General features: G+C 36.6%; 1 protein-coding gene across 1 annotated transcript in view; it reads left to right on the top strand.

Moving 5' to 3' along the window:
* The window catches only part of LOC307010858 (CUB and sushi domain-containing protein 1), a 605,591-nt gene extending 594,430 nt beyond the window's left edge, over positions 1-11,161 (top strand). Inside the window, exons 64-71 of the mRNA XM_079635929.1 lie at positions 1,471-1,650; positions 2,533-2,595; positions 4,114-4,275; positions 5,881-5,993; positions 6,080-6,167; positions 6,310-6,442; positions 6,746-6,802; positions 8,810-11,161. Coding sequence (XP_079492055.1) covers positions 1,471-1,650; positions 2,533-2,595; positions 4,114-4,275; positions 5,881-5,993; positions 6,080-6,167; positions 6,310-6,442; positions 6,746-6,802; positions 8,810-8,969 — 956 coding nt within the window. The 3' untranslated portion in view covers positions 8,970-11,161. The remainder of the gene's footprint in view (positions 1-1,470; positions 1,651-2,532; positions 2,596-4,113; positions 4,276-5,880; positions 5,994-6,079; positions 6,168-6,309; positions 6,443-6,745; positions 6,803-8,809) is intronic.
* Positions 11,162-13,089: the final 1,928 nt, after the last annotated feature.

Genomic DNA, 13,089 nt, shown 5'->3' on the forward strand with positions numbered 1-13,089 from the left:
CCCTGTAGCCCAAGACTGGTTGCCCACTGAAGCTATGCAGGGCTGAGACTGGTTGGTACTCGGATGGGAGACCTCCTGAGAAAACCAGGTTGCTGCTGGAAGAGGTGTTAGTGAGGCCAGCAGGGGGCGCTCACCCTGTGGTCTGTGTGGGTCTGAACGCCCCAGTGTAGTGATGGGGACACTATACTGTCAAAGAGCGCCGTCATTCGGATGAGAAGTTAAACCGAGGTCCTGACTCTCTGTGGTCATTAAAAATCCCAGGATGTCCTTCGAAAAAGAGCTGGCATCCTGACCAAATTTTCCCCTTGACCTCTGTCGATCATGGCCTCCTAATCATCCTCATATACTGATTGGCTTCATCACTGTCTCCTCTCCACCAGTAAGCGTACTGGCACAATATGGCTGCCATCGCTTCATCCAGGTGGAAAATTAGTTTGTCCCTTGAGGGCTTACTATTTCTTGAAAGCCATTGAAAAAATAACTTACAGAAGGCATGTACAGTAAACAGAAATAGTTATCTCCAATCCGTCATTTTTAATTTGAGACATACATGTAACAAGAAATACATTTGTGCTGGACAGATCATCATGAGCCTGATATGTAAAGCTTGCCATGGACATATCAAGACTTAAAAAAAAATGGTGGAGATTGCGTAAATGTCCTCTGGACCACATATACATTTTATTGGTGCGGTCAAAGTGATGAAGTAATCATAATGCTTTTCATTTACACGCATTTAAATATGCCACATTTAAATATGCCACTCTCATGAATGGGAGAAATACATGAAATCATTATCCAGAAGTTATAAACCTGAATGAATCAGAATGCACTACTCTTGGAACATTTTTCTTGACAGTTTTACTGACAGCAAGGATTGCTTCAAGATTATAATTCTAAATTACAGAAATAACTTTATTTTAGCAACATGTACACTACTGCACAACTGCTGCTGCACAGAGGTGTGCTTTTGGGCCTATGCTAAATGTACTAATAGTGTGGACTTTTGAATTGTCTTGCATCTGTACTGAACAAGCTGATCAAGATCTTCAGGATTGTTAGTAAGTTACTAGAAAGTTATTGGCCGGTGAGTTTGATCAAGATAATAAATTGGACCTCAAGGACAGGTGGCATTTATTGTTGGTAGCTTGATGTTATTACGGAAACATTTTAGAATGTATAAGAATACTAAACAAACAGAAAAAAACTAAAACATACTACAGACAAGCAATTCAAACAATTCCACAGCCTCTTAATATATGTGAAAATGAAATAAATAGTGTAGTTTCTTATGTCCTGTATATTGAGTTTTTACTGTATTAAATAATTAAAATACATATATTTATAGATGCCATTAAAGTCTGAAGTCTAAACATCAGGCACATTTCTTCAGCATCACCAGAGTACATGGTTTTCCATGATAGCCCAGGGAAGATCATCATCTAATTTCCTTTCTCTTTAACTTTTCAGCACATGCCTGTAGGCAGCCTGAGACGCCATCTCATGTCGACGTGAAGGCTATAGACTTGCCTACTCTAGGTTACACACTCATGTATACGTGCCAAGGTGGCTTCTACTTATCTGGGGGATCGGAGCACAGGACCTGCAAAGCAGATGGGAGGTGGTCAGGCAAACCTCCAGTCTGCAAAGGTACTGGAACAACTGGGCTGATAACCCTGAAAGGGCTGATTCATGAACTTCGTGTCCATCCTAACCTTGAGCAGGACACTTTACTAGCAGTAGCGACTGGTTTCATTTATACAGACAGGAAAGTGAAGCCAGAAGCAGTTGTTTACCCATAACTTTAAAGGGCTACATATTACAATTCTGACATTGTTTACTCACCCTCAAAAAAATAACAGCATATAGAATATTGTTTTGATGAACATGATTTCACAGAGTGCAGCATGTTTCTGGATCAACATCTTTGTTGATCCTGGAACGACATTCCAATCAATCAATCAATCAATCAATCATATTTGAGGGACAAGTTCAAAGTTTATGTCAAGTTTAGGCTTAAAACCAGGGTTACTGTAGATGCTTTGCATTAGTGTTATATTTTCACTCTGATTTTAAGGTTAAGTTATGGGTAGGGTTAGGTTTAGGGGTAGGTATGGGTTTTGGACTAAACTTTTGGACAGGAATGTTGTTCCAGGATCAATAAAATATGTTGTTCCAGGAACATGTCTTACTTCTGATGGTAAAATATTGGTGACTTTGTATTTGTGGGTGAACTATTCCTTTAATACTTACTTATTGATTTATATTGATACATGTTCTTAGTTTTTAATCTTGAAACCATGTAAGACTAAATCTATTACTCGTTTAAACTGTAAAATATGTACATTGTTACACAGAATAGGAGTGTCTGTGTTTATGAATGTATGAAAGTTATTAATGCGTGACAAACTAATGTAGCAGTGACTCATTTTCAGAGTAACTACAGCAAGAAACTTTGATTAACAGTCATTACCATTGTGCAGGTTGCATCCACAAATGTCAACTGAACAATTATCTGCTCTATTTTCCTAGTTGGACCAAAAATCAACAGCAAATCAAATGAGGATCCAGACCTGCAGAAAAACAAGATTCATGGTATGAACACATCCCCTTCCCCTTAAATTATCCTTTTTTTTTTTTTTTTTTTGTATTATCAAAAATAAACTTGGCCTACATGAGGTTAAACCATGGTCATTGGAAATAATGGGCCTGTATTTTTTTTTTTTCTTAAAAATATATTTTGCAAATGTCAGAGCAAAGATAAATGGGAAGGTTGAATTTTTCTGTGTTAAAATATAACTGCCTATCCCATTTTAACTGACCAACTATTTGAAAGAAGTAGAAGTGTTTGGGGAAACAAGTTTTTGTAATTCCATTTAGTGCTGCTATAGTTGGGCAGACATTGCACACTTCCACGGTTAGCAGTGTTCAAAAGTTTGTGGGCACTTAAATTTACTCTTAAAATGATTGTTTCCTCAGATAACAAATGATCAACCTATAAACAAAGTATGCTTTTCTCAGAACTGACTTTTTTTTTTCTGGGCCATTTTTACAATTATGTTTAAGTAACTGGTTATTTTAGTAGACAAAGTCAACTAAATGAATTCAATTCCCAGTATGCAGTTCATTACATTAACTAAATGTCTATGTTACTAATGTAACCTCGTTCCCTGGGAGGGAATGGAGATGTTACATCAGAACGACTGACACATTTGGATCTCGCCTGAGAGACAAACAAAACAAGCCAAAGGACATTGGCGAGTGAGATTTGCATTGCGAGCCACGGCCCACAAAGCTGGTACGAATGGAAGCACGTTGCACTCGTTCATTTAAGTTTTGCACTGAGGAGCCGAGACGGTGTGTCCCGGCCGTTCAGTGGTGGTACAGCAATTGTGGCGACTGGATGTAACGTCTCTGTTCCCTCCTTCAGGGAACAGGGGTTACATTAGTAAACTAGACGTTCCCTATCAGTCAGTCACGTTCAATGTTTTGTCAGAACAATTGACAACTGACCCCTAAAAAAAAAAAAAATGGAACTCCATCCTGGGTTCGTCAGGTGGGGAACTCCCCTGGTGAGCAGATAAGCGTTCCTCTAGTCGCGACCACCGCTGACGTGCCGTCACACAAAAACTCTCTGAAGAGCTTTCTCCTGGTTCGCTGGACACAATCGAACGATGATTGCAGAGTAGAATTGGAGAAACGCTCGGTTCCGAAGCGGAAGCTGGTTGGCCTGTTTTGTTTACACACTCAGTCAAGATCCCAATTCGTCAGTTTTTTACCAATTCATCAGTTCATGTGACTGACTGATAGAGAACAATGTTTGACAACCAAAAATAGTGTCTGAATGCTTGTGTATTAATTTTGAACAACATACAACTACTGTTTAATAAGTTGAAACCTAAACAAATTGAAAGTGTGCTTGTGTTTCTTTAAATAAATACCATTTGCTTTGATATTTTGTTAACTAGTGCAGTTGCTTTCATACAATTTCATGTTTGCCAACTACTTTTTGGGGCCCCCGTACCTGTAGCTGTAGTATATATGTGTGTAATGTATTTTGTGAAATTACACAAACATACAGGTAGATATTATTTCGTTATGTGTTTTGTTTAGTCCCAGCAGATGTGTTCTCTTTGAACTCTGGTTGGGCTGGATTCTATGAGTACCTGGGAAAGAGACAGTCTGCCACAGTAACAGTCAATGCATTCAATGCCACCACCAGCCGGGTCAACGTCACTCTTCTGGAGCAAAGCGGGGTGCACATTAAACTCTCTGGTAAGTTGAATTTTTTTGCCAGGTTTTGGCATCATATTCAAAGAAGACACTAGGGCTATAGCTGGTATGGTGCAATATACCATACAACAGAAGAAATGTGTCAGTCTGTAAAGATTTTGCAATATTAAGGCGAGACACAGCAGGCAAAAACATAGTTTTTTTTTCACTGGTCAATTTTGAGATTTTTGGCTATTTCTCTTCAATAACATGTCTTCTTTCAGACTTGCGGTGAAAAAAGTCCAAAATACACATTTAGGTCTTTATTTTACTACACTTTGTCTATTTGCGTCTGTAGATTTTTCCGAAATTCAACAAAAGTTGGCGTTCTAAATCAACGCGTTTGACTGTTTTTCTGCTGAGTTGAAGGCCATAAATGCTGTGTTTAAGTTTTTATGTGATTTAGGTGGTTTGTATTGTTGTTGCTAAAGATTTTGAGATAAGATAAGATTTTGTGTCAGTAAATAGTTGTTTCCACTAAAAAAGTATGATTTTTTTACATTACAAATCTTTAAATGCCTTTTTCTCAAAATGAGTTTTTTTCAAAAAACATCTCAGCCTATGTAGCACCGATGTACACCAAATTGTCCAGTTATACCACTTAGCAGTATTCTGAAGATATGTTCAGAGGGATTTGTTAATTAATCATTCATGGCCTGATTTATGTGACATTTTAATCCAACAAATATGGCGAAAATCTATTTTTTTAAGGCTATGGACAGTATATTTTGATTTCCTAGGTAATGAAAGCATATATCCTGAAATTCCTCTGAACATCTTTTTTCATCTTGTTTGTAAACAAAATGAAAAAAGAATTTTGCACCTGGCTTTATCATATGTTCAGATCTATCTACCGAAAATGTATGCAAAAGTGTGCATATTTAATGAGATAATGCCTAATTTGCATAATTAAGCATACAAATTTCAAAAACTTGTAATATTTTTTTTTGTATGAACTTGTGTAAGTAATCAACTGAGGAAGTTTCATGGTGATATCTATTATTTTAAAATTGTACCCTATTCACCTGTAGTGCCTCGCCTTATTTACTTAGCAGTAAATAAACCCACACGGCTGTCAGTGGACAGGACGGCTTTAGGTTATTTACATTTACATTTTGCTGTACATGCTCTTGTGTATAGTGAAATGAAGAACTTGTTATGGTGTTGATAGCCCCAACGTGAAAGAGTTGTTTGTGGGTCAATATAGGAGTGAACTGATGTGCGGTCAGCTACTACAGCAACAATATGACCTCAATAAGAGTCTGCTCTTACATACATGTATTAAAGGTGCTGAAAGAGAAGGATTGTCTTGCTGTAATGGGAGATTGGGAGATGGAGAGTGAATAATTGAATTAGCATTGCATCTTATTTCTTCAGTGCTGAGATTACACCCAATTTCTCAGATGTATTGAGCAGATTTGATAGCTATGGATGCTTTCCGCATTTAACAAAAATGTTTTCCTTTGCCCTACTTAGTCCTAGACTAAAAATAAAGAGAAAAACATTACAAATGCAGGTTTATAAAAGAAATTCCAGATGATGGATATCATTGGTATTTCAGTTAATTATTTCCTTACGTAATCTTTTTTTTATCATGTTGTTTTGCAGGAACTTACAAGACAGAAGAAAATCATCTATTATTAAAAGTTTACCAGATAAGAGGCCCAACAGAACAATATTTTAGCAAATTCAAAAACGATAACTGGGCAATGGATGGATATGTGAGTTGCATAAAAGTGGTAATAAGTTGATAAAAGTAGTGGTATTTTATTACTGTGTATGTGATTTGCCAATTTGTTTTGCATAGGTTACAGCTGAATCGGAGAAAAAAATGTTTGTTTACCAAGGGCACATTCACAGCAAGGATTTTGGGAAATTTCAATTAACAAGACAAGGTAGATTTATTTAATTTGATAAATTCTCCCTTTTCAAATGCCTAATAATATTTATATACTATTTTATTAATGTACTATATGTATGTAGATTTAATACTTAGAGTTAAAATACTTGGAATTGTTTGCTTGGATTTTCCCTCAGGTCTTATTACCACAGATATGGATCCGTCTAATCCTTACTACGGCACAAACAGCAGCTCTGTGGCAGCTGCCATTCTAGTACCCTTCTTTGCGCTTATTTTATCAGGGTTTGCCTTTTACCTCTACAAACACAGGTAAGAGCTACTGACTTTACTGTCTTTTCCATGTGTTGATGTTATTTGTCCATAATGGATGTGAATCGGCATTTTGTCACTGTAGTGATGGGAAACTCCTTTGCCAAACCAGTAATTGTGACTGATACAGACAGTTAGCAATTTAAATCTCTGCAAATAAAATGTCATTGAGATCAAATATAGTCAATGTAAAAAAAAAAAAAGAAGCATGGGAGTTTTCCTACGCAAACAAAACAATGTGTCAAAGTTGCCATGAAAGCATGACAGTTCCCCGATATTAAAATAATAAAAAAAAATTGGCAGGACTCTATCACAAGGCACAGATGACAATGAGAGACCCAAAGACCTGGCCGCTTCCAGGTAAGTCACCGGAAGCTAATGCCACAGGCGACGAGCCCTTTACAGTCACACCTTCATTGTCTGCATTTTATTTGCTCATCTCGTCGGAGGCAGGGCAGAGCGCAGGAATTATGGAAAATTAAGTGACTTGCATATTTTGTTTTAGTTCCATATTAGATTTTCATTTCTGTCAACCCTAATTTTACCAACTAAAAGTCACCCTGTTTATTTCTGTTTGTGTACATTTGCCAATGGAATATCATGAGAATTACGTCGGATATGGTGATGCGCCAGACGCTCCTAGTCAGTGGAAATAGGAATTGGGTACGGGATGTAGGTCATTTATTTAGATTTAGACCATACAATTTGAGCAAGATCATAAATCATCCGCTGCCATCCGAGGGAAGCCTGGGAATCAGTTACAGTTTTCAAAATTAAGATCATCAAGTAGTCAGTGACCTTTCCAAAATGTTTTTTTTTAATGGTTTTAATTAGTGTTGGCACGAGGAAGCAATGCTTCAACTTGAATTGAGGAATTTTTAAACCACCATGTTCTAAATAGAATACTACCAAGCACAAACAAATAATTCCAGATTATCAGCTACATTTGCAAAGATTGCCATAATGTGCAGTATGCAATAAAGCATACTCAATGAACTGTACACCATAATGCATTTAATTTGACCTCCAATTTCCAGTATGCTGAATGATTCGGAAGTAGTTACAGCTAATCTTTTTCTTGGCTCATTATTTAATCAGATCAGCCAAGATAAAATGCAAAATAACTTTATATATTATTTAAATATAAGTCATGTGACAAACACAACAAGGTTTTACAATGCAGCATTATGCTGACATTTTTACCATGGCATGAAGTGTGTGTGGAACTTAGGGGAAGAAAAGTAGGCAATGTTCAACATATACTGCACAGTGTGCTAGTATTTCATTCCAAACACAGCCAAAGGCATTATTCCAACATACATGTTTCATGCAGTAGTATGCCAAATTATCACATGACTTCGCTGTGTTTGTCACAAGTCCTCATCACATTGCATGTTTAATTCAAGCAAGAGGCATCCACTTATCCTCTTGGGAATAAATTATGTTGCTTTTTTAATCCAATAAAAGCATTCTGGCTAATATTACTTCCGGTTCATGAATCACCCTAGAAGTAGAGTCAAATCAACTTCAGTAGACCTTATTCACAGCAGCGCCATCTTTGATTTTTAACGGGAATGAAAGCGAGGTTGTGAGGGATAGACATACATCCCTTCAGTGCGTTGTACAGTTATTTAATCTGTTTTTGGATTGTTCTTCTGACGAAACACTGAAGTAATATCTCTCCGAGAAATTTCAGTAGACAAAAAAAGAAACCAAGACAATATGAGCTGTGGAAAATTATAAGTGATATAGGAGCTTAATACAGTTTTTACAGCAAATTCCATTAAAAATACGATAAGTCTATCCCTCACAGCCTCGCTTTCATTCGTGTCATGGCGCTGCTCTGAATGTCTATGCATTGTGAGAGACAGTGTTCCATGCAGTAAAGATATCTGGACATCTGGAGACTTCAAATATTGATCACAAGCCATATGGATTTTTTTTTTAATGATGCTTTCATAGTGCTGTGGATAAGAGCAGCTCAGAAATTCTGCATAACATCTTTAGCATTTCATGGACAAATGTATGGGGTGGAAATAATATAAGGGTTGGGGATGATTTACGTATTTAATTGAATGTGTTTTCAAATGAACAATATTCAAATGGTTATAAGACACAATTTCTCTTGTCCTATAGTTAGAATTGAACCCGGCTAACACATTTGTCACTTCCCATTGTTGGATAAGGACATCATGTTCTTTTGTTTTAGGTTTTATCTAACATTTCTAATGTTGTTCTTCCATAATTAAAAATTACACTGGAATGTGTTGTTATACATGTAAACAAATTAATACACTTGTATTTTGGCTTTGAAAGAAGTTCCTACTCCTCCTAACTGTTTGTCATCTTTGTTTTCCACCCTTCCAGAACAAGACCAAAAGTTCAGTACAACGGATATGCAGGTCACGAGAACACTAATGGACAAGCTTCATTTGAGAATCCTATGTATGATACAAACATGAAGCCAACAGAGGCAAAGGCTGTGAGGTTTGATACGACCCTCAACACAGTCTGCACAGTAGTATAGCCTTCACCGTGAGCTCTGGGTAAAGCAGCAGAGCGGTGGGTGCCACATGACAATACTCCTTTACCACTGACTGCACTTTGCTATAGATGCGACTCACTTTATCACAAGCTTACAATGGACGAAATAAAACCGACAACTATTTTTTTTTTACACAGAAAAAAATTATAAAAAAAAGATTTAAAAAACAACAACAAAAACTTCAAAGAAAAAAAAAAGACTTCAAAGAACGAAGCTCACTTGACGCATGTTCGGCCAGAACTGAGGTCAACATTCTTTCTGGGATCTGTACCGTACGTGGCACTTAAAGGATGAAGGATTTTTTTTTTTTTCTGGGAAAGATACTGAAGTGTCTTTGAACGCCACAAAGTTGTTGACACAATGTATTTTCTTCAGTGAAGACAAACCACAAAACAAAAAAGCAACTGGACTACTGTGGCTTAGCACACTTAAGAGATCTCCACCAAGAAGGTGACAAAACGCTACAAGAAACTCAAAGGAGAGAGACGCTCACCTCCGGATGGAGGACGGAACTCGACCTCTGCGTTGAGAAAAGAAATAAACTTTATTGCACAAATTTTGCACTAGTATGAAATGGATATAAAATCAGTGTTTTGGATGAAAACTAAAAAATAATATACAGGGTTTTATTGACTATATGTATATAAACATAAACCCATATCCATAGAGAGCATGATGTCATGCTACGGCTATCAAGAGAGACTGAATTTATTTTTGAAATGAAGTTCTGTTTATGTTTACAAGGTGATAAGGACACAATTGAAACTTACGATCATCATTTTTGATTGCTTTTTAATGCATTCATCATACAGCACATTTCTTCGTGGCGTGTCCGATCACTTGGACTAGCATAAACACAAATGCTGACAAATTACAATTCATCTCTAAGTTTGAAATCACAATAGCTTTACTCACCTATTTGCTTTCATTGTGTATCAGATATACCTCTCGTGTAGAACATGACTGTATGTTGATGGTGCAGATGGTTTACGTTTTTATTTGATTTATCAGCTCTGTGTGGACACCTACACAAGATTTACCTGAGCCCACAAAGTTGATGCTTTTTTTTTTTTTTCATTCCTCCTTTTTCTGAACCAGTGTGCATCTCCCGTAGCCATTAGAGACACAAAATCAGCGGGGTTAAGTTGGAACTTACTCTCGAAGAAACACTGCCTTATTAGATTCAGAAGCATGACCCGGCCACACCGGTTTCCAATGACCCATATCATTAGTACATTAACCTAGATGAAGAGCGTGCGGCTGCTGGGGTGCATATTCACTGTGATTTAAATGTCATGACCACGCTGATACCAGTGCATGTGCTAAAACTGTAAGTGCTCCCATTTTTCCATGTGAACTACGTGATGCCTGATATTTTCTCAACGCTGTGTTACCATATGCACTTGCGCGCTACACATAGATGGCTTCGAGCTTGAAATGTGCACGGTGGCATTGTTGTCGGCTTGCTGTCGAAAATCGGATATCATTTTCACATTGATTGTATTTTCAATCAAAACCATGTTTTGTTTCCGAATGCGTTTCTGTTGCGTCATGCTCTCAGATCGAACCATTTCTGTGTGCGCTGGATTCGCCAGGCCCGATGGCGGTAAAGGGCCGTGTCGGTTTTGTCGCACTGCAGATGATCCACGTCTTGCCTTTTCTCAGGCTTGCTGCAATAATGTTTCTTTGTTCAGTTGCGTTTCGTTTCCTCACGACTGTCAGGCTGTAAACTGCATTCAAACCAACAATTGTGCTACTCGCCATTGTCATTCGATCATGTGCTGCTGACTTGAAGTAGGTGCAAAAGATGTTTTTGTACAGAAATATATTTTTTATGCAGAATTTGTAAAATTATTAAATATGCTGTACTTTTTTGATTAATGTAGGTACAATTGTTAAAATAAATGTTTTTACTGTATAAAAATGTAAATTAATTGTTTATCTACCCATAAGTATATATCTATGGTTTCAAGTTTTCCAACAAATGTCAATATGTACGAGCTTTTATGAAATATTCAGCTCGTATGTGTTCTTTGACGTGAGAAAAATCATGAACCCTAGAGAACTGTACTGCTAATTGTTAAATGACAAATATTTTGAAAAGTATTATTTGAGATAAATATTAAACTTTTTCTAAAAGTACACTTTCTGTTTTTCTTCTAACACAAGTGCATTGTTTAGCGTATACTGTATACGAGTGGAATTCACAGACCATTCGTAACTTATTACTGTAACACTGTTGGTATCTAGACTGTTGTCTAATGATTTTGTGGTATGCTTGTAAGTAAGGGATGTAAATATTTGGCTTGACGATTCAATCACGAAATTAGAAATTTGCTCTGAATTTTGAGTGCAAAATATACACTGAGAATGAATAAAAATACACAGAGAAAATACTGACTATATATCAATAATATAAAATGTGTTGCAGGCTAGCACTGTGAATTGAAGCCTTTTTACACCCCTACTTGCAAAAGGTGATGTTTGTCATAGTAACATATTTTCCATTAAACGTTAGATAAAACATCAGTTAAAAGTAATATATTTACTTTTAGCTCAGCAATTTCATATCTTGACATTTAGGAGCAACATTCTTACTATATGTTCAAATAGTGGCTATAGTGGGTAACCACATGTGTATTTTGAAAATCTAATTTCAATTCTAATACTAAAATATGCTCAGGTCATATTTCACCCCAAAAATAATAATAGTAGGAAACAATAGAAAGGACCAGAAACTTATTTTGGATTGTTTCAATTTAAGTATATAGCTAAACAGTTGTACCCCCTAAATTCTCATTAATGTAACGTGTCAAGTACAACTAATTTAGTCTATTTTTGTACTTAAACCAGCATAAATAAAGGCAAGTACAGTCATCACAATGTTTTTGTTTTTACATTGTGGCAATGACAAACAGCGGAGAGGGGAGTAGTTACTGTAATTGTCATGATGTCATAACATGTAACAGTGTCACATGTCATATTTCTGTATTTTGGGACATGTTTTTGACAGGTTTGACAAATTTTGTGAGGTTCAGCCTCATACTGTCACGTGTAAATAAGTGGATCATTATCTTCTCTGCACTTACTTTCTTCCAATTTGCTCAAATGTTTATATATAGTGTATATGCCTTGCTTTACGTTAGATGACATCTACATTAGATTAGCCATGTTTCCCTCTCTCTCACTAACCCTTCTTCATGAATGTAAGAGCTTGCACTTTCACTGTGCTTGCTCTATTTTCAGAACGACTCATTTGGAAAATAAGAGAAATTGCTAATCAGTGACCCATATTCCATTTTTCCTGCTTCCACGTTTGATTTGCATGGCACCCATCCAATTTCTTGGTTCGTGACATGTTGTGAAGGAGAGCACCTCTGGACCTCATTAATTCGAAACACTCATTATTATGTGTACACACAACCTGACCTCTGATCTTGTTTACACTTTCCACCAATCATTCATAAAGCCTCAGTATCACTGTTAGATAAAGGTATGGCAATACACACTCGATTGGACGGCTTTTGAAACACTTGGATTTAAATGGGAATGATGGAATCTTTCAAACAAATTGGTCATATTCTCACTGTGAATTCTGCCAATGCCAATAACTAATAGGAAAAACTAACCGCAAAAAACTTTTTTTTTTGATGTGCATAGCCTCCACAATGACAAGACAAGAGTGTAGTGGATTTTAAAAATGAAGTTCAGTAAAAGGCACATAAAAGGCCAAAAGATAACATTTTAGTATAACAACCTTCTAACATATAATAATGGAATATATCGTAAATTAAATTCGTGAGAACAGACCACAAATGTGCAGTATTATATGTTGTCCTTTTTCATACTTTTACAGCAGATTCCAAAGAGAAAAAATTAAGTAATCACGAGGAAAAGAAAGCAGCGACTGAAAACAGCTCTTGCCATAGATATTCGTGTTATAACATGTCACGTTAAAATACCAAGTATAACGTCATTCTCATGATGCCTGAAAAAAAAATCACGAAGGAAAACTGACAGCTCATCCAGTCAAAGTGATGGGTCAGCTTTATTTGTAGGGCAACCTTATGATTTGAAATTATACGTTTCAGCCTTTTTGAAT

This window comes from Phoxinus phoxinus (assembly GCF_949152265.1).
Source record: "Phoxinus phoxinus genome assembly, chromosome: 14".
Lineage (NCBI taxonomy): Eukaryota > Metazoa > Chordata > Actinopteri > Cypriniformes > Leuciscidae > Phoxinus > Phoxinus phoxinus.